Source organism: Topomyia yanbarensis, chromosome 3, assembly GCF_030247195.1.
Source record: "Topomyia yanbarensis strain Yona2022 chromosome 3, ASM3024719v1, whole genome shotgun sequence".
NCBI classification, from domain to species: domain Eukaryota; kingdom Metazoa; phylum Arthropoda; class Insecta; order Diptera; family Culicidae; genus Topomyia; species Topomyia yanbarensis.
In genome coordinates, this window is record NC_080672.1 from 40786606 (window position 1) to 40809156 (window position 22551).

General features: G+C 38.2%; 1 protein-coding gene across 1 annotated transcript; it reads right to left on the bottom strand.

Moving 5' to 3' along the window:
* Nucleotides 1-15143: 15143 nt before the first annotated feature.
* LOC131691686 (serine protease inhibitor dipetalogastin-like) lies at nt 15144-16138 on the bottom strand. Its single transcript, XM_058978265.1, has one exon. It carries the CDS (start codon nt 16129-16131, stop codon nt 15421-15423), a length of 711 nt encoding a protein of 236 aa, XP_058834248.1. The 5' UTR covers nt 16132-16138; the 3' UTR covers nt 15144-15420.
* Nucleotides 16139-22551: the final 6413 nt, after the last annotated feature.

Genomic DNA, 22551 nt, shown 5'->3' on the forward strand with positions numbered 1-22551 from the left:
TGCCGCCTACAAAGTAGAGATCAACGGCGTGATCGCCGATTAATTTTAAATTCCTGCCGCTTTTCGCGAAATATACGTCTACATTACTGCACTACTATTAAAATTCTTTTTTACTACTGATGTGCATTCAAAATTCTGTTTACTAACTAGACACTTTAAATCGACTTTTGAATGCTGAATAAAAACAATTAAACTTACATAATGCTAATGCCACTTTTTGGCTCATAAAGGGAACGACTCTTCCCTTGTTACTGAACCTAAAAAGTATAGGCAGATGAGATTCCTTGAAAAGGCTAAAACAATCTCTACAAAGCCTAAGAAAACCGCCTCGGATTTTAGTAATTTCAAATATAGAGGAGTTTCTAGCGCTTCCAGGAACACCAAAAATCTCATTTGGCTCAATATATCAACCAGAGATAGCGCAGGACTGGGTGGGTTCAGGTAGGGCACTCCTCTCGACACTGAGGAATGAGGAGACTTCAATTCTCATGATATGAGATGGAGTTGTGCTAGCATTTTTTTTTCAATTCGATCGTAGAAGTTTATACTTTAGGGTCATTCGCCTCTTTGATCGAGTTAAAGAAATCTCTGTAGAAAAATCTCAAACCCTACGTGCAGGGTTGGGAATCGATCCCAGGTGAGCTGCGTACAAGGTAATCGATTTACCAACTACACTATGCCCGTCTCTTATCTTCAATTTAGCTTACGCCAAGATCTTTGCTATAGCTGATCTGTTACAATAATTTTCGCTATTTTTCCAATTTGAAATCTTTGCATATGAAATTTTGATGTCACACAACTCAATCACTTACGTTATTTACTTTTGTATACACTTTAAATTTGAAAACAACACCATTTATTGTGAATCAATCTAGATGGGACAAACAGCGCCGTAGCGTGGTCTTCTGGAGCCTTTCATGAAATCTTGAATTTGCGCCCTTTAGACTTTCAGCAATACTTGCAACAATTTAGTGTGCACCTGGAAGAGGCATACTAATTTTGAGTTATTTTATGACTTATTCTAATTATTTTATAAAGAAGTTCAAGATTTCACCCGCTAACTATCCAAAGTTTGGGGTTGTGTTACCACCGTCATGATGATGAGTTATGCGGTAGTCTTAGATGAAACACCCAACTCCTACCAGCAGAAGGCAAAGCATTCTTCACATTTCATTTCTATCATGTCCATATGAGCCTGCCTAGTCCTAGTTTTCCGTTCTAAGTTTATAACTGATTCGCTTTAGCATACCAATTAGGGTGTCCCAAAATGACATCATGTTAAAAAGTCATCGGACTCACTTCATAAATGAAAGGTTAGGGTATAAAGACCACTTTCTTCTTCGGAGTGAATCTGATAAAACGCTTCATACTAGTGGCGAATTTTGAGTTTTTGAAAAATGGGCCGATTTTGGATAAAATTTCAAAAGTATGCCTGTTGAAGTGGTCCCGAACTGTCTTAGATTTTTTCAGCTTTTTTTATTTTCTGGAGATCCACATGGAGAAGTTTGGTTAGTTAGTTTGTACAAATCTTGAATTATAAGAGCAGCAGAGCCATTAAAACTTTGTAAAAAGTGAAATTTATGGTTTTTCAGTATTTTTTCTTCAAAACTGGGTATTTTAAAAGTATCGAAAACACTTTATACAGTTGAGCCGAATATAGAGGCGTAATTTTGCTGAAGAAAATGTGTAGCTACAGCTAATGGGGTATGAGTTATTTAAGTTTTTATTAGATAACCTTTGACATTTTTAGCAATTCATCAAAAATAATGCTCTTCCAAAAAATAAATCAGTTCAAATGTGCTTTGATCACACATTGTTTTTCGGAAAATAGAAGGAAAATGATGAAAAATGATGTTTTTTGTACGTCTTTAGTATGCCAGGACGAGGTTTAATGAGCATCTGATGATTTTTTTGTAACTTAAATTATAAAAACAATGATAACTTTGCTAATGACGCCAAGTCTCTAATTATTTTTTGAAGAGTTAATTCTTCATAATTACTTCTAGGAGGCATCTTCAACAAAATAATTGTGTCAGAAGATGTGCTGTATTCTGTTGTAAAACTTTTTCGATGATATTTGCCCCAAATTCGACTATTTCGGAATTATGTGATCTGTGACAGTAAATATCAGTTTTTCAACACTCACCTCACTCTTCCGCATTTTTCTCCCCTTTAAAGTTCCTAACATGGAAATAAGACCTTATACACAAAATGTGAATACGCCAATCAATTCAGCCTTCAAATATACGCCATAACTTGCCATTAACTCGACATATTTGTTTAATTTTAGTGATTTTCAAACCCGCTAGGTTGCTATTAGTATACAAAAAAAAATTTAAAAAATCGCCTATTCTCATAAAAACCGATTCTAATGTGCTAGAGACAAGCGAAAAACTCCCTTTTTCATCATTTTTCTTCTATTTTCCGAAAAATAATATGCGGACTAAGCACTCTTCAGTTGTTTTATTTTGCAGAACAGAGTTATTTTTGATGAATATCATAAAATGTCAAAAAGTTATTTAACAAAAACTTAAATAACTCATACCCCATTGGACGTAGCTATACACTTTCTTCAGCAAAATTACGCCCCTGTGTTCGGCTCAACTATATAAAGTATTTTCTTTACTTTTAAAATTTTGTAGATACCCAGTTTTGAAGAAAAAATACTGAAAAACAACAAAAATTTAACTTTTTACTAAGTTTTAATGGCTCTGCCGCTCTTATAAATCAAAATTTGTACAAACTAACTAACCAAACTTCTCCATTAGGACATTCAGAAAATAAAAAAATTCTGAAAAAAATCTAATGTCGTTCAGGAGCAATTCAAGAGGCACGCATTTGAAATTTTACCCAAAATCGGCCCATTTTTCAAAAAATCAGAATTCGCCACCAGTAGGGAGCATTTTAGCAAATTCACTCCGAAGAAGAAAGTGCTCCTAATACCCTAACCTTTCATTTATGAAGTGAGCCCGATGACTTTTTTAACATGATGTCATTTTGGGACACCCTAATACCTATCCGTCTTTTAATTTCATTGCTATTGTTTCTCTTACTCTTAAATTTACCGAAAATAGTCAACAAAATCAATATAGTAGAACCTTGCGGCGATTAAACCATAGTAACACAGACATTGATAGTGTTTTTACACCTTATCAATCACGAATTGCGAACAATTTTGAGCATCAAAGTTTCCTTTTTATCACACTTTATATTAACTCCTCTTTACTTTCTGCACACCAGCTCGCTCACTGGGTGGTAAACAATAATCAGCTGTTCACGATCCGGATCGATACGGTTCACGTATGGTCGATTGAAGGCTTTGCATTTCACTGTCTTCCGTACGCACATTGTTTTCAGCACCGAACCTAGTCTTAGAATTAAAACAAATTTTAGGTATTTTGACAATACAAAGAAAACAGTGTTTTAGAATGAAATTGACGTGTCACTATCGGTCAAACAAAGTAACCATTGGCTGTTTTGTTATATTACCAAAAGACGTGCCGTTTATGCTCGGATATAAGCAATCCATGCTGCAGATTGAAAGCATATGCGTGACCCTCATTTTTTTCCTCACACCAATTTTCAGGGTAGGGAAGGTATCGTGAGCAACACGAGACGCTGGAATCACAACCATAAGTCGCGCTCGAAAGGATTGCGCCTGTGGCTGACGATGATGCTGCAACCGGTCCGGCTGGAGTGCGTTTTTGGTAGTGCTCGTGCCGTATCGCATCAGGAAACCTTGAAAACTCGCGTTCCGTTCCCGGCACGATAGGTACAGCATAGAAGCATGCATGTTTATGATTTTTTGTTCTCCTATTCATTATGAAACCAGATCGAACACGTGCCACTCACGCACCCTGCCGCTGGCTGCCGAGGGAAAGGGGTTTTTTATTCATTCTATTTTCTGGGGGTGAAGTATTTTTTTCACTCGCAGCCTTACAGGCACAGTCAGATTATAAAAAATGATTGTTGAGAAAAAAGGGTTTAGAATTTTAAATCATTGTCGGCGCATACTCCGTATAAAGCGGGATCGGCGGGACGTCGACCCGTTCGTAACGGAACTGGGATTTATTACGGAAGAGCAAAGACGAAAAAGTATTCAACCGAATGGATGCGATACAATTTTATATGTGCATACATTTGAATAGACGATTAGATTCAACTGGATTTGGTTCGGTGACGGTGCCAGGAATACAATTAATTGTAATGTAATAGTTTCAGGAACTAGTCGTATTTTAGATACAGCATATAATTGAGGTCATTTGTCTCTGTTACCTGAGCATTTTGGAAACAGTATCAGTGAACTAAAATTGTAAAATTCCTCCAATGTTGAAACAAAACATCTGGAAAATGTTACTCCATCAGGTAAACAGAATGCAACAAGTATGATTAATTATGTTACGATTTTTTAATTACCCGACGAATGAACGGTAAAAGGATGATGCACGGCTGACGTCCGCAATGAATTCCCGGTGGGTAACCTCATGCTGGGTAACGGAAGCGTTTAGCGAAATCTCTGCTACTGACATCAAAAGCATTCTGATGGCGAAGCAATGGCGACCGACCAGGGAGATAATTAATTATAATAAGATAATTCTATTTTCCACTTGCGTAGTTCGCAAAAAAAAAAACAGGCGAAAGGAAATTATTTCCAAAAGGCGCTTTTCCTTGGCTTTTCTCCACTTGTTTGAAAACCCCATGGTAAAAAAAGACCAGCTTTTAAATGTCCGTTCCATAGAAAAGTGGACTTTATATAATGTGCCGCCTGTCGAAACGGTTTCCCATTATTTCCTTTTGAGACGTTCAGTAGTATTGATTAATTTTAATTAATGGCAAATAAGATGGTGGGATGAGATGACTGAAGACAGCGCTGGAAGCAGGAGAAAAAAGAATATTGAAACAGTCTCCTTATCTGCGTTTGACAACAGAACGACTCCGAGGACCGAATGGTGGTGGGTTTGCTGAGTCCAGAAAGAACAAATGAATCGTTGATCACGTTCCGACACTGAAATGTCCAACCAAAATCAGTAGTTTCAAGCAGTTCCCTTAATTTTTAAGCAACACACTAAACCCGTTATATTCATTACCATAACAAGTGCATAAAAAGTGATACCCTCCTTAGCGAAAAAAAGCTAGACAGATGCAACTCTTTCCTGTCACCGAACCGGTTTAATGAAAAACCGTCCATCCACCCTTTTTTCCTCCAGCTAAGCTAACCCTGAACCCCTTGACTGGAAGCTTAGGGAATCAAAAAAAAACCCATACCCACGTCTGTCTCCTGAGTCCTCATTTTTTCACTCTAATCAAATCCCTCGCAGCACATTCATCAGCATGAAGAATTTAATTGCAATTATTTAGGAGTAATTTATTGCATTACGGCTAGAAGTTCCGAATGTTAATTCTCAGTGCTACACACAGTTCCAAAGTCACCACGTCGCAAACTTTCGTAAATTGAATTCGTATATTTTCTTTCCAAGGCAGCAACATCCAACACCCGGAGAAGACGAGCCCATTTTCCGCTTTCCAGATCCGTGGTGTGGCAGCACACACACTCACCGAGCGGATGCAAATAAACCTCGAGGCAATTCCTGTTTTATAATTTATTTTTTTCCCTCGTCAAGTTGCGCAGCTACCCTCAGGATTGTCGGGACAATCGAGTAAGGAAAAAAAAACTACAAACTCACCCTGTCATTTGCATACCGTTACCCTCGCGCATAGCGAACCAAAAAAAAAAATCTAGATCGTATGCACATCAAAGGGTTGAACGTATCTCGAACCGAATAGAAGGAAAAAAATAGTACGGCACGCACCCCTCACATTTTTTTGCTGCTCGCTGCGTGTTCGTTTAATTCAATGACTTCTTTTTTACTTTCGATATCGAGTTGAATTTGAATCCGATTTCGATCCAACATTTCGCACTGCAAATCTGCTAATGCTGATGGTCTCAGATTGTTGATTCTAGCGGGATCGGGGTTGTAGTTATTCGCAAATAATCCCTTCGTGTCTTCCTATATAATAGCAAAGATTGTTTTAGAAATCGTCCCGAATATTTCGCATAGAGCTCCAGATCAATCGGCCGAAGGCTATTTGACCGAATTCCATTTGGCCGAATGCCATTTGACCGAATGCCATTTGGCCGAATGCCATTTGGCCGAATGCCATTTGGCCGAATGTTATTTGGTCGAATACCCTGCTAGCTGTTCTGCACTGGAAGCTTAACAGTAGTCTTTTATCTTTCTCCGGGCAAAACCAGTCTAGGGACCGTGTGGCATCCGACGAGTTGAAGTATCTCAGCCAAGAAATGATCCACTGAGTTCCTGCTCGTACTTCGTACACTGATAATATAAATTCGTAAATATAATTAAATCGATCATGCAATGTACGAATTCATTCGTTGTTTTCTGCAACGAAGTATTTTCGTGCATTGCAAATAATAGGTTTCGTTCATTTCATGAACAAGAATAGCCGCTTGCTGAACGAAAGCTTTCGTAAATTTTACACATTTAATGTACGCTGCACGAATGTTATCGTTGGTAACGACATTATTTTTCTTGAATGAAACGAAATGTTTTGTGTATTTTAAAAAACGGTTGTGTTTATTACGAACGATTTCGTTGGTCGCACGAACTTATTTCGTTTATTTAAAAAAAAGTTTGCGTATTTATTAGCATGTTGTTGTTTTCAGTCGATCTTTTGGGATCGATGTTTGATAACATCGATTTTTATTAATTTAAAGAAATCGATATGGCCAAATCGATTTTATTGTGGTACGAAGAAATGGCTGCTTGATGAACGAAGGTTTTCGTAAATTTCACTTATTTAGTTTACATTGCACGAATGTTATCTTTAATAACAACATTATTCTTCATGAATGAAACGAAATGTTTCGTTTATTTTAATAAACGTTTATGTATATTACGAACGATTTCATTGCTCACACGAATTTATTTGGTTCATCTTAGGAAAGTTTTCGTATTCATTAGCATATTATTTTTTCAATCGATAAGTTAAGATCGATGTTTAACAACAATGATTTTTTAACTAACTAAAAGGATCGATCTGGAAAAATCGATTTTATTTCAACCTGTTCACCTCTATTGGGGACTAGAATAATTGTGGTGTGATGATGAACGCTTGATGAACAAAAATTTTCGTAAATTTTACATATTTAGTGTACATTGCAGGAATATTATCGTTGATAACGAAGTTATTTTTCATGAATGAAACGAAGTGATTCGTTTATTTCCATAAATATTTATGTATATGATGAACGATTTTGTTGGTCGCATGAATTTATTTCGCTTATCTTAAAAAGTTTTCGTATTTATTAACCTCTCATTGCCTTCAGTCGATCTTTTGTTTGATGACATCGATTTTTTTTTTAATTTAAAAAAATCGATGTGGCCAAATCGATTTTCTTGTGGTACGAAGAAATGGCCGCTTGATGAACGAAAGTTTTCGTAACTTTTACTTATTTGGTGTACAGTGCACGAATGTTATCGTTGATAACAGCATCATTTTTCGTGAGTGAAACGAAATGTTTCGTTTATTTTAATAAACGTATATGTATATTACGAACGATTTCGTTGGTCACACGAATTATTTTCGTTCATCTTAGAAAAGTTTACGTATTTATTATCCTCTTATTTTTTCATTCGATCTTTTGGGATCGATGTTTGACAGCACCGGTTTTTTTTAATAAAAGACACAGATCGATTTTATTGTGGCATGAAGAAATGACCGCTTTATAAACGAAAGTTTTCGTAAATCTTACTAATTTAGTGTATATTGCACGAATGTCGTCGTTGAAAACGACATTATTTTTCATGAATGAAACGAAATGTTTTGTTTATTTTAATAAACATTTGTGTATATTACGAACAGTCTCGTTGGTCACACGAATTAGTTTCGTTCATTTAAGAGAATTTTTCGTATTTAAAGGCGTATTATTTTGACATTGCTCATGCAGAAAAAATCTCAAACTTATTCATACAAAACCAACGAGCAGTTCGCGATGGCTCAACTGAATCCGTACTGCTCCGGATTCTGGATCAAATAGAAGCGAAAGAGGTTTAGGAAATCTTCCTGAAACCGGTGGACACGGATACGGCTACTAAATAGTCAGACCGAGACCGTCGTGAAGATCAATAATTATCTGACGTATAGCAGCAATGACTCTATATTCTACCTCTATTGAAACTTCTTTGACGTTGACGGTTTGACGAATGGTGCTCGTAAATATAATAAAGGCTTTCGTATATAGCGGCGAACAATTCGTTTGCCTAATGAAGCCATTTCGTAATAAGCCTACGAAAGTCGTTTCGTGGATTTCACTAAAAACTCGTAATGAAAAATAAAAGTGTTTCAATAGAGCTACGAACGATTGATTATATGTACGAAAAATTCGTATATTTTATTAAAATTTTCTGTACGAATCTAATTCCTAGCAATTTACGAATATATTCTATCAGTGTAAGTGGCGACTGAAAACAAGAGTCCTCACGTCAAAGTGCTTCTCCGTGCCGAGAACTGAATGGCTGGCAGGACTGAAATAGGCAAGTCGCATACGGAGTGTCGTAGTTTTTACCCTTGCTGTGTTGAGCGAACCTCTGACACAGTGGACGTTAGATTCTTCGCAATGTTTAAATTTAAATGTTATTGATGTCCCTAATACCCATTGCAGGGTTCGCTATTGGCGATTATAAACCAACGTGTGTGGTGTCTTCTACTTGCTGTACTATACGTGCTGATGATGGAATTAATTTTCGACGTAAACGTACAGCAACTGTGAATTTATCCGCATTTTGCAAGAAGGAAAAGCTTCCATAGATTTAGTTCAAGAACCGTATTTCTATAAAGAAACCTTCTATGTTGGAAAGTTACTTAATTCCAGCTTCGTGACTTTCAACAAAAATGGCGTGATAAATCCTCGTGAAATTCCTCGTGCATGTATACTTGCGAATAGTGCTATTGATTGTTGATAACATAAAAAAAAACATACTTCTATCTTCGACATATTTGCCGCATGATGAATCATCACTTTCTGATGATTTCAAAACGGTTGCATCATACTTTGGCATAAATGAGTTTCCACTCATAATTGGCAGAGATGCAAATGTCCACCACATAATTTGGGGCAGCTCAAATATCAATTTGAGAGGCACCGAATTGATGGATTTCTGCAAATCTGCACACACCTAATGTAGGAAATCGCTCGAAATTTGCACAATCAGTCAGTCAAGAAGTGTTAAATGTAACTCTCTGCCTTAATAGTATTACGCGTGAGTTGGCAAACTGGTACGTACCCAACGAGTTCGAATCGTCATTGTTTGAGTATAAGTACATCGTCTTTGATCATTTATACGTCCGGAAAGATATTGTTACATATCGCAATCCCAATTCTACGAACTGAGACCTCCACGAATAGGTCCTGGCGCTAGGTTTCATGGGTATTTTCCAGCGATTGAATCTTTGAAGTAACTTTGATAAAGTCGCGGATAAAACAAACTCATTTATAGTAATAGTAGCAGCATACCAAGAGGCTTGTTCGCTTCGAGTTATGCGTACTTCTAGAGGATCCCCTTGGTGGAATGCTGAACTTGCTTGACTCAAAAAGTTATGTCGAAGAGCTTGGAATCGCAGATGCAGAGACGGGTCGGAGGCATTTAAGTTGGCTCGCAAAGCATACAGAGATACTCGCCCACTGAGAGAAGTTGTTGGAAAAGCACAAGTTTCTCAATTCAAGAAGATTAAATAAGTTACATTTGGAATTGAAAGACTCTCATGGCAGTTCGATTAGAACTGCTAATGGTGAATGCTCATTTGACGCAGAAGTCGTACTCAACTATCTTTTTGACCACACTTTCCCGGCTGTATGAAGTCATCTGTTCGTAATATAGTGACAACCGAATCTATCAAATGGGCGGTTGAAAGCTTTACTCCGTGTAAATCTCAATTGACAAATCAGTGAAACGTTTAATCGACCACTATATTCGAGATCTTAGCATTTGCGAGCACCGGCTGCATGCAAAGCAATATGCATATCTCCGAAATACGTCTACTACCAGCCTGTTACACAATGTTCTCTATAACCAGGCCCGTGAGACATGCGTGTCAAATAAACGAATTAAAAAACACCAGGCCCGTGCGCAGAAAATTATCAAAGGGAGGGGTTTTCATTTTTTTGTTCCTTATATAGAGAATGTATAGAATCCCTCAAATGTTGAAGATTGTTTCCGAGTACCGGTGAACTGAATCTTGTGTACCATTCAACTCAGTTCAACAAATTGGGTAAATATTTTTTATCAAGAAGGAATCTTCAACAGACACAGCTTCCTGCTGGCTCGTGGTGGGGTACGATTGGTTTGTTGGTTGCCTTTGCCTCCCGACTAAACCTGAACCTGGAAAACCTCATCCATCTGGGACCGCCGCTATGTACTATTTCAGTAGGAATTATGCTCGTGCTCTTGTTTTTTTTTACTCGTTCATGTTTTTTACGTTGGAGCATATTCTTGCTTGCCGTCCTACCTTCGCGGTATAACTGACTTTCTCAGGTATGTTGCAAATATCGTCGTCTGTTCACAACAAACCAATCCGGTGTCGACCATAATGATTTACATCACGTTACAACCATCTTGGTATTCTTATCCTTCTTGACGCTACTCTTTCCTATTTATCTGCTAGCTGGTACTGAGAGTTCCTTGGCGGCGGTATTTCCCCCCCTATACCAATGCCCATTTTCGCAAGCCATTTAACTAGCAACCACCCCGAGAGAGAGATTTCCGGCGGTGAAATTTGTTCAGACAACGATACCCCGGTTTTCTCCGACGTCGTGTTTTTTCTCCTTAGCTCCCGTTACTTAGACCGATCTTTGCTGTGTGCCCGATCCACTCATAACTGTTGCTAATATCGAAACTTTTTTTTATTTTGATTATAGAGGTTTAAACCTTGGAATCATTCGCCTCTTTTCGAGTTAGAGAAATCTCTTTTGGAAACATCTCTAACCCTATCGGCAGGTATGGGAATCGAACCCAGGTGAGCTGCGTACAGGGCAATCGATTTACCAAATACACTACACCCGTCCCCAATATCGAAATTTGTCGAATCGTGAACCGATCCAGAGAGGCCGATCAACTTGACATACATGCCAGCCCCCTTCGCAAGGTTTATTCCTTGATTTCTTCATCGACTTTTTCTAGAATGACGGAAATCAAATGATATTTCGTGTATCAAAACGGCTCGCAATACAATTTTTTTTCCTAAATAGGAAGTTAATAATTTTTTAAAAGTAATTCCAAATTTTCCATGAATGAGGAGTTTAAACCCCCAAACCCTCCCCTTCCGCACGAGCCTGTCGACAACATCAAAAAACTTTTTTGCAAAAGCAAAGTTTAGGAGTTTTTGCTTGACATTGAAGGTGCTTTTGATAACGTGTCTTTCGAATCCATTTTGAAAGCAGCACGAGGTCATGGCGTACCTTCCTATATCACGAGCCGGATACACGCAATGCTTAGCAGCCGCTATCTGTGCTCATCGTTAAGGGAGTCCTCTTCAAATTTTGTTTCTAAATGTTACAAATACACTCCTAAAAGATTTTAACAAAATACGCATTAGTTTAGTTTTCCATGATCTTTGTACAAAGCTGCGTGTTATCTCCTGTAACTCACCTCCGAAGATTTTCCAAAAGTCGAGTTGTTGCAACTTATTTATCGATCAACTTGGAAAAGGTTGAGAAATGTTCGAAAAACGAACCGCTATCGTCTGACACGAACTTTTTTACAGTTTTGCATTTTTACAAAAAATACAGCTTTTTTAACCAAAAATATTTGTTGTTTAAAACTCAACCATTTTGCCAAAGTGTAGAATTTTGGAAAAACCGTCTGTCAGACAAAAGCCAAGGTGATACAAAAATATATTCGTTTTGAATTTTCCGCTTCAGATGAACTGCATGACCGCAATCATACCAATCGATTGATCTGACATTTTGAGAGGGGCGCATTCAAGGTCAAACATAGGTCAAACAAACTCGAACAAAAATTCATGTTGAACGTTCAATAATTAAAGACTCGAACCCAAAAAATCTTATCCCATTCGCATTAATGGTTCTTCTTCAATCCATCCCCGAAAACGTCTTGAAAAGCGTTATTTATAGAGGACCCCCTTAAGACCAGTAGAGATAGGGAAACTGAATGTCTGCGGATGTCCTCCGGGTGACGTGCTGTCACCACTTTTATGGAACCTTGTCGCCGATGGCTAGTTGAGGAAACTTAATAAGCTGGGGTTTTCGACATATGGTTTCGTCGATGATTATCCTATAATAATCACAGATATTTGCATTAACACAATTTTTGATTTGATGCAGCAAGCCTTATGTGTTGTTGAGAAATGATGTTCATGTTGGACTACCAGTTAATCCAAACAAAGCGTCAATCCACATAAACGACATTGCTTTTCACGCAATAAAGGATTACAAGCGGAGCTTGTTCGTTGCACCTTTTTAGGTCTGAAATTATTGTCGCTGTTTGGTACGTTGGGGTAATTCTTGACTCAAAACTCAATTGGTCCGCTCACATCGATATCATAATCAAGAAAGCTTGCATGGTCTTCGACCAATGCAGACGGGTTTTTGGCAAATCTTGGGGTCTCAAACCCAAGTACATTCAGTGGATTGCTAGATCAATACTGGCACACGGATACCTTATGTGGTGGCAGAAGGGAGAAGTCACGACAATCAAATCAAAGTAAAACCATCTGCAGAGTCATGGTCTTAATGTCGATGACCAGTGCGTTCACGATAACACCTACCACTGCTCTACAGGCACTCTTGAACATAAAACCACTGTATGTGTTTCTGAAACAAGAAGCACTTTCTTGTGTATAATGTCTTAAGGTTACTGAGCTCTAGAACAGTAACCCAATACATCGTGCAACCAGCAACACAAGACTGTGGTGGTTGCAAATGACTCCGGCTGTCCTTAAAAAATCATACACATTGAACTCAGTTGGATTATATCTGATCTTCTTTCGTATTAAAGATAATCCCCTAATAATTATAAAGATTTCGAAAAACTAACACAGACATTTTCAGCCGTGACAGATATCTCGAAAATTTGCCGAGATTAGCTCAGAATTGTGATATCCTGAAGCAAACTAATGACATTACTGGCGACAAGCATTTTGTGAAAGATTACCACGTCTACATACCTACCAACAACGTCAAGATCGACGGTGTGGTCATCGATTCGAGTTTGTCACGCATGGATCTACTGAAACATGGGGTTGGTGTTTCGAGTACCACTTGCGCCAGTGAGCGTAGATTTTGAGTAGCAATCACACATGACGAGAGAAAATTGTATGTTCTTTCGTACTAGAATCGGGTGACCGTTGGTCGGACTGCATTGCGTCTTGTTCGACAAGGTTCGTCTGTCTGCTCAGCTATTTGTACCGCGCATCGTGCATTGCACTAATTTTAAGTAATTGAGCAGTTGTAGCAATAATACCTGGCATTGCATTGCCGTAGAAAGCCATAGGATGACTATTGCATAGCGAATCTGAAGTTATGAAAGACGCCACGCCAGTAACAACTCCGGAAGAGTACTGTTATGACAATTCCCTTGACACCTGTTACTGCTCCTGAAAACTTTAGGTAGAGCAGATTCCTTGTAAAAGATAAATTATTTTTCCTGAGAGGCTAACAAATATAATAGCTCTAGGTAGCACTGACACGAAGTCGAAGCAAACCTGGTCTTAGAAATTTGAGATCAAACGAGGAGTTTCCAGCGCTTCCAGGAATACCAAAATGGCTCAATATTTCAACCAGCGATTCATCTTAGTGCAGAACCGGTTGGGCTCTGGGAACTTTGCGATATTGCGAAACTCCTACAGACACCGAAGAAACTTCAAGTCTCACGGTACAGCATCGATCTAGCTAAAAATTAACCTTATTTCCCGTGAGGAACAAACGAAAAAGCATGCTTTTTTCTCAACATTTTTATGATTACGACATGATAGTTGAGCGGATTATGATGTATTATACATAAAAGAAACAGCTTGATGTATGCTTTGTTCATAAAGTACAAGAATTAGTTCGAATATGTTTAATAAAGCCGAAATTGCACAAATTATATCTGGTGATGCCGCGAGAAATGCGTTACGGAAGTAGTAACCCATTTATGTTTCTACGAAACTGAGAAAGTGAACGATAAAGTTTGCAATAATTTAAACGTGGAAATGGCACCCTTATTCTGATTTATTTTATAAATCAGATAAATATTTCAGCACCTCCCCCCTGGCGTCCTTGGTGAAGGCCCACCCGGCCAACCGCACGTTACGAGCCTAAATACATCAAAGCACAGCTGATTGATTCTGTATGTCCTCTGTATCACAATTTTCGTTTATTGGAGGTCGTTAAGTTTTTTCGAGTGTATTCGGAGATCTTTAAAAGTTTTAGCAGAGGAATCATTATCGCTAAGATATCGACTAAAGTATGGTTTAAGGGATAAGTCGAGATTTCATTCACGTCGACTTTCGACGCTCATGATTGGTACTTGGCTAACTGGGAATATATTTTGCGTAGAAAGGATCAATAAGACGTCGAGACTGTGTATCTAGCTGGCGATTATGTCGGACTGTCAGTTACTGATGAGACGAAGTTGAAACACGAAAGTCCTACTTATTACATCTATTTTTGTTTTGAAAAATGATCAGTACTAACGGGTTTTGCCAGTGCACGTTGTAATACATGCACCGAAGATTAATATCAGATTTGATGTAGTTATGATCGAGAATTTTGTCGAATACTTGCTTTACTGGTGTAGGCCAATAGAGGGGTGATTCCAGTTAACCCATTTTTTCAAGAAAATATGAAAAGTATTCATCAGAATTAGAGGGTTCAGTTAAATATTCAGTTCCCACTTGCCATCATACGCACCTACTGTCGAGAAGCCGTGTGACACTCACTGTTTTGTTTCTGATATTACCCTAATTCTAGTTCATTCATATTCAGAATAAGTTCGCACTGATGTTTGAGAAAATAAAAAATAATTGCAGCAAACTTGTTTTGAATTTGGGTAAAACTTCTACTTGTGAGCTATTCTTTTTTGATTCAGTCAAAGATACACAAAGGACATTAAAACCAGAAAAGGTGTCACTTCATCTGGATTTTATTCACTTTTAATTAAACATTTTAAATGGTTGTATGGAAAGCTCTACCATGACGTCACGAATGAGCTCTACTGCTCATCATTTGCTACAGATCGCCAACATTGTTTACGCGCAAATTCGAGTGAACCGAATCTACGTCAAAAAATGTAAACAGTATTAATGAACGAAAATAGTGGAGCTACCTGTGACGACAAAGAACCTTAAGAATAATCTAGATCAAAGCAACAAAAATCACTTCACGCAGCCTCCGCCGCCGCATCAACCGTGCTTTTCCGATTTCAGATTAGTCTGCAGATCGAACCCTTTCTGGATGACATCCAACCGTCGCACGCAATCGCCCAGGTGAGCTTCCTTTAACCCCGGAAGCATTGCGGCAGCGTAGCGCAGATGACACAGATTCAGGTACGTAACACCATCCGTACCGCAGAACGGTTGCAGTATTGGTGGACATTTCTGTTGGACCACCATATCCTGCGTGCAGAAACCTTCGTAGGATTTGGTAATGTGCGGCGCTATTTCCGTGACACAGCCCAGAACGCAATCACTGCTGTATGATTTCTTGTCCGTACCGCAGACCGGCTTGAATAACTTCTCGCACTGACTCATGCAAGATTGGGACTTTCTGCGATTGCCTTCCGGCATAAGCCACCAATCGCGGATGGATTCCATCGGCCTAAAGATCGGCTCATTCGGGCAGCGGCCGAAGAAGGAAAATTGAACCGACGGAACGAGCTCTGTCAGGCATCCGAGCAAGTATTGGTTGTAGTAGCTGAAACCATCGGTAGCACAAACTGGATCATACCGGCTTTTGGGATCTTTTTCGTCCATGGTCTGGGCAATGCAACCGATAAAGGTCTTCACCTGCTCGTCCGTGAGGTCGTATTCCGGCGGATATACCGTATATGTTGCACGGGATAGACCAACCAAGGAAAAATACACGGCGATGGCGAGTAATTGAAACAAATGCATTCTACTAAGCCGGACAGAACTACACTGAAGTATCCCGCTTCGCGCTACTCGTTTTATGGGCGACGTGGTTGTTTTTGTAATTTTAATGAACAGTTGGTTATTTGCAATCTTTTCGTGGCACATATGGATTGAGAAATGTGTTAATAGATAACCGCTTGGTCTGTTGAGATCTGTTTCCAGTTTCATAAAAAATAATTAAGTAGCTTGAATGACTTTTTTTATTATTTCCAATTATTTAGGTTGGTTACAAAAGCTAAGAGACCACTCATAAATTACGTAACGCAAAAATTGCCCAAAATTTAGTCCCTCCACCTCATATAACAAATTGTCAAAAATTTCTCTATACCCCCCTCCCCTATTACGTAACAAATTCTTCAAAAAAATCTACAGTTACATGTTACGTAACGTCCAATCTTACTACGTAATTTATGAATGGTCCCCAAGGCAGTTAAAATGAGCTTCAAAAAAGTGAAATTGATAACCGGCCGCGAAATGTAACCTGAGCTCTACAACTTCCGCGAACATGCCTAATCCTTCACCTGATACCTGCACATCCTCTTCCCTATGTTGGTGCTGGCCTGGAAGCTCCCGTGCTTTGTGTATTTTCCCCTTTCTCTGCTAAACAATCCAAGCAGCCTGCCGCTATGCAAAGCAGCCATAGAAAAGAGCTCCAAGGAAAGTACTAAACAGTTAGCAAGGCACAAACCGGCGTGGAGGCCGCTAGGAAAGAGTTGCTATAGAAACTCATTATCCTGAGGGATATACATTTCACCACCACCACCATCGTCAGCGGCATTACTTTTAACACTGTAAAATTTTACCCATCTAGGAGTTTTATTTTTCTTACAAGTTGCTTCTAGGGTTTCAGCCAGTCGAGCGAAAAGCACGTAGGTTGGGCCGCCATCGGCGTCAACATTGGTATTTTTCCACTTCGCCCCCTGAAACATGTTTCGTGGGGTAGAAAAATACTTGGCAAATATATTCATAGATCAATATTAACTCTTTCCTCGTGTTGCAGTGTGAAAACAACTGTCTGTGGTGTAAATGTGTCTATCTGCTACGCCAGGGTTGTAGGCTAGGCGAACTGAAGATTACTTACTTATGAGTCAAAATTTATATAAATATATATATATATATATATATATATATATATATATATATATATATATATATATATATATATATATATATATATATATATATATATATATATATATATATATATATATATATATATATATATATATATATATATATATATATATATATATATATATATATATATATATATATATATATATATATATATATATATATATATATATATATATATATATATGTGTGTGTGTATGTGTCAAAAATGTCACTCATTTTTCTCAAAGATGACTGGACCGATTTTTCCAAATTTTCGATTTGTTGTCCTCCACCTGTCATACTGCATAGAGTACTTGACAATCTGTAACCACAGAGAACAGACATAAAAGCTGGAATAAAATTTCCCGAAAAAACCTGTGTAAACATTTAAATGAAAATACGTTGAAAATCACCATCGCATACACGCATCGCATGCGTGAGTCACCATTGTATCCAAGTTTGCACACAAGTCCCGTATAGCAATTGCTGGCCGATCGAAGCGCCGGCCAGTGGCAAGGTGCTACTTGATGTTGTCATTTCAAAGCGACAGTTTTATTTCTTACACAAGTTGAAAACTTTACTTGTATGTCAGTTCTCAGCGCTGTAACTGTAATAGTGTGTTCGACGATTTGATTTCCTCCACCTGTCATAGGTTAGGAAAAACAATTCGAAAATAACTTTTCAGTCGGATTATTTTCATGATGGAATCTGACCAACCGGCATTGTACGTCTTCGGAATGACTTTTACAGCGACAAAAAGCATTTCAGCACCATTATAAATACTTTATGCGAACAATTTCAAATGTTTAAATTGGCTGACAGTTTTACATATGACAGCTGGAGGAAAACAAACCACCCAAGTGGTGTGAGTGAAATGATTTGCGTAGAACTCTATCCCTGTCAAAAAATTGCGGACGAACATGGTCAGGCGATTTGAAAAGTTTGACGTTTGACTCAACTCGCCTGTGCTAATTGTCCCTCGGAACACATGCAATTTGCCAATGCGATTTAAAGGCAATTTCAATACTTAGACAAATTTTTCTGGCGGCTGAAATGGACTTGGTTGTTTTTCGCGTTTTTCAAACATGGAGGTTCATGTTTGGTTTAAGCTTAAAATTGTTTTTTGAACAATTGGTGTGTTTTCACTTGTACTTTGTTTGTCTATTGCACTTCATTTAGCCAACGAATGTGGGAAATTGTGGAATCGTGTGTATGTATAGTAGAACAATATCTCTGACCTAAAGTATTAATGAACGTCAGATTGTGATAAGTTTTGAAGTGCGATACCAATTTCACCATTGATTCTTCCTATGATTTGGTGATTACCTAGTATATTGGTAAGTATATGTGAGTAGATAATGAATCCGAAAATAAGCATTATTTTTAATTTTCATATTAGGAAATTAAGGGCGATTAAATGGCGCGTTCCGTGGGCGATTTGGGGGCGATTTAAGGGCGGGTTGGGCGTCAAAAAATGACGGCGGCAAATCGCCCAAATGTTGCATTTGAAATAGACCCCTAATTGCCAGCAATTTTCTGACAAATTGAAGGGCAATTAGCGCATCCGAGTTGGCAAATAGCCCCCCGTTAGCCAGCAACTTGCCCCTTTTGACTGGGATAGGAAGCAAAATGTCAATGCTACACGGTTAGCGTATGCGAGTGGGGTTTCAGAGTCAAATCGACACCGTTATCTGCCACTTTTGGCGACGTCGTTAGATTTGTACGGTTATTATATACAGACATTATTTTTGTATTGCGCTAAACCGGAAGTCGCCATTTTGGTTTTAAAAGTGTCGTCAGATATTGATATTTGGTGCCTCTACTCGTCAAGCGCGATCCGAAAATATCCGTCTTTTCCACTTTTTCAAAAATCTCCCTACTCAAAAAGACTTGGAATAGGGTAACCAACCTAATTTGGACCCCTACATATTTTGGACCCTGTTAATGTATTTGCCTCCTACACTGCCAAGTTTCTCTGTATTTGTTTGGTTTGATGCAGTAATTACATTCCTTGGGTTGTCTATTAAGTTTCAATATCATTAGTTCATCTCTAATTGTTTAAAATTAAACAGAATCCACAGTTTTCAAAAATATCACCGAAAACGTTTCATGTTTCAACGATAGCCAAGAGGAACCGGTGAAAATGATACATTTTCAAATTCGATTTAAATGCACAATTATAATATTTTTTATCGATTTAGTTAGTTTGTCTGATTTAGTATTATGCATTTTACGTGTTTGAAAAGGTTTCTTCGTAATGTTTTATCTAAAAATCTTATATAAATGGAATGTCTTAAAAATTTGATATCAACTTATTTTGGACACCCGTCGATTTTCTTTCTTGACAGCTATTTGTTTATCGAGTTAGAATAATCAAAAAGTGAAAAATTTCGTTTCGAATAATCAAAAAGTGAAAAATCTCGTGACAAATCTAAGAGGCATATCACAGATAAATAATGATAATAAGAGTGTGCTTGCTGAATTCCTAGAATCGCCTGAAACATATTTACACGAACAGGAACATTACGATTCAAGCGACGTAGTCCTGCTGTTTTAACATTGCGCCGAAGTTGAATACCACAAGGCGAAAACTGAAGAAAAAAGGAAAGTAAAGGAAGAGAAACAAAGAAAAACTGAGCTTAGAAAGAATAACAAGAAACCACCTCGTAAACAAAAGAATTAAAAATTAATATTTAGTCCAAGAAGATTCCTGACGAACTTTGAACTTTGATTTATCATCCACTTGAGGATGTTACTCCATGATACTGTTACATATGAATTGTTACACGAAATATATTATTGGTAACTCTATTGCATAACATTTAATGCTGCTTTGTTAACTCTGCAGTAACCTAATTGTACCGAAAGTTTTTCTATTTCTCAAAATGATAGAACTAAAAAAATACTTCATGCAGTCAGCCTTCCATATAAAGATTAATGTACCATTTTTGATTGGCAGTCACTGATTTGCTTATGTTCTTCTTTCATACATTAAATATACTGTAAAGAGAACGAGTCAGTAGGTCAGTTTAGTAGAAAGAACTTTACTGTTTCCAAAAAATATTCAGTCACATTCAGTGGACTGGTGGAAGGGTCCAAAATGTGAAAAATGCATGCTGTAAAGAAATGTCATTTTCGAGTTTATGTCAATGTATAAAACATTCATTGACAGTTTTCTTCCAAGAACAGTAATTTTGGAGCAGACTCGTGCATGTATTGCATTAAAAAACATAGGCAAGCAAATATTTTTTTACGTTCACGTAATTTCACTTCCTCTAGGGGTCCAAAATTGGTTGTTTACCCTAAATGCTAAAGCCGCGGTGATTGCGAAATCCGTGCAAAAATAAACTTGTTGAAAAACCGTATTTTGCTATCAAACCGACATAGAAAATTAACACGGTTTTGGATAACAAAACCGTGTTAATTACAAAAGCCATACAAAAAACCTGTTTTAATCCACCAAGTGGTGCAATTATGCCATTCTCATTTATCTAAACTATGATTGAATGCCTCATTACGTTCAATACCACATTGTTGAAATGTCTATTACATTCTTCACGCTTGACATATATAAGTGCACGACTGTCACGAACCCGAGAAGCAACATGTCGATACTGACACTGACATACTTGAAACAAAAATATAATGTTTATATAGCTTAATCAGCGTGAGTTCAATGTTGTCTTCATGTTAACTTCATGGTGGAGAAGGGAAGGGATATAATTAGTGGGAGGGAAAGGATGCGTCGGAAATCATCTAAATTATTTTAGTATACGGGTGGATGAAGGGAATGCAGGAGTGAGGTTGATCTGAGGGGGGGGGGGGGTGAGAGAAGAGGAAGGGAGTTGAGAGGTAGGAGGTGGAGGAGTAGATGGAGGGTTCAACACCGAATTTCATATTATACCATCCATTTGGGACTAGGTTAGTGAACATTGGTTCAGTCATCACCGATGTGGCTTTAGATCTAGAATTCCGGACTAATCGATAGTGGACAATACATTCAAATAATTTTTGATTCACCATCAGTGATCTAGGCCTGCGAATCGAAGTAAATTGATGTTTATTACAATAGATTTTAAACCTATGAGGTATTATAATTGTACCGGTTTATATGAGAAATTCCTATGTGACCGCAATTACCAACCTGTAACTCCGGAATAAAAAGTCAGAACTGAATGAAATTCAATAGCAGTCAATGGGAGTATTATGTCTTTCATTTGAAATCATGTTTGTAAACAGCGGTTAAGAGTTTGCTGGCAAATACGTGTGATGAAGCTCGGAAACTTGGCGAGTTCCCAGGGGGCATCAAGATCCGTCATAGGTGACCAATGTGGTCAGAACTACTTTAATTGGTCATTAATGATCTAGACCCGCAAATCCAAGTAATGTTGAACGTATTTGAATATGTATACCAATATTCAGACATCATAGGGTTACCAGTTTGTATGGGAATTTGCTATGTGTCTACACTCTTAAACCCGTAACTCCGGAACCAGAAGTCCGATCAACTAAAAATTCAATAGCGTCTTATAGGAGTGTTATACCGTTCATTTGAAACTGAGTTTGTGAACTGAATCGAATGGCATTTGACACTCGGCGTTCCGGGCCTCGGTTTGAAAATCGAATTTTGGAGTGATTGCATAGGCTTTCCTTATATGAGAAAGGCAAAAATTAAACTGATGTGATAATCCATTTGTTCAAGCAACTGAACAAACCAAGCTTCGTAAAATCGGTCGAAATTTACTTTTAAATGCTAGACCTCACGGAATCTCTTATCTTGAGATGATCGGTAGGTAAAAGTAAGTATAGAAGCTCGGCTCAAAAAATCTCAACCGCCCGAAGCAGTTACGAAATGCTTTTACTTTTTAGACACAACATCCAGTGAAAAAGTTGCAACCCCCACTTTCGGTTAGCACCGAAAAAAAAATAATTTCCAAAAGGTTATTCAAGGATATTTCACCCTCATCTCACCATCCCGCGGAGGAGAGGGTTCTTGTAGGCGCCCTCATTCCATAGTCCAACGCCATCCTTTTCGGGGAGATGTTTGTAGGATTTTAACGGTCGTTCCTATGTTTTAGCCTCCCCACGCCATCTCTTCCCGTCCAGCACCGTCTAGCTACAACAGTACCTCTCTCCATCCGTCGTTTCTCAGGCCCAAAGCAAATTTCCCACCCTATCCCAGGAACGAACATCGTTGGCCAAAGCAGGACAGCGCTAGATATTATCCGTTTTAATCAGGGAAAGGGACAACGACGACGACGATGACGCGGATTCTAGCAGCCCAAC

Excerpts from the sequence above, each read along its gene's own strand:
- LOC131691686 (XM_058978265.1), bottom strand. The coding sequence starts at position 16,131 with ATGCATTTGTTTCAATTACTCGCCATCGCCGTGTATTTTTCCTTGGTT.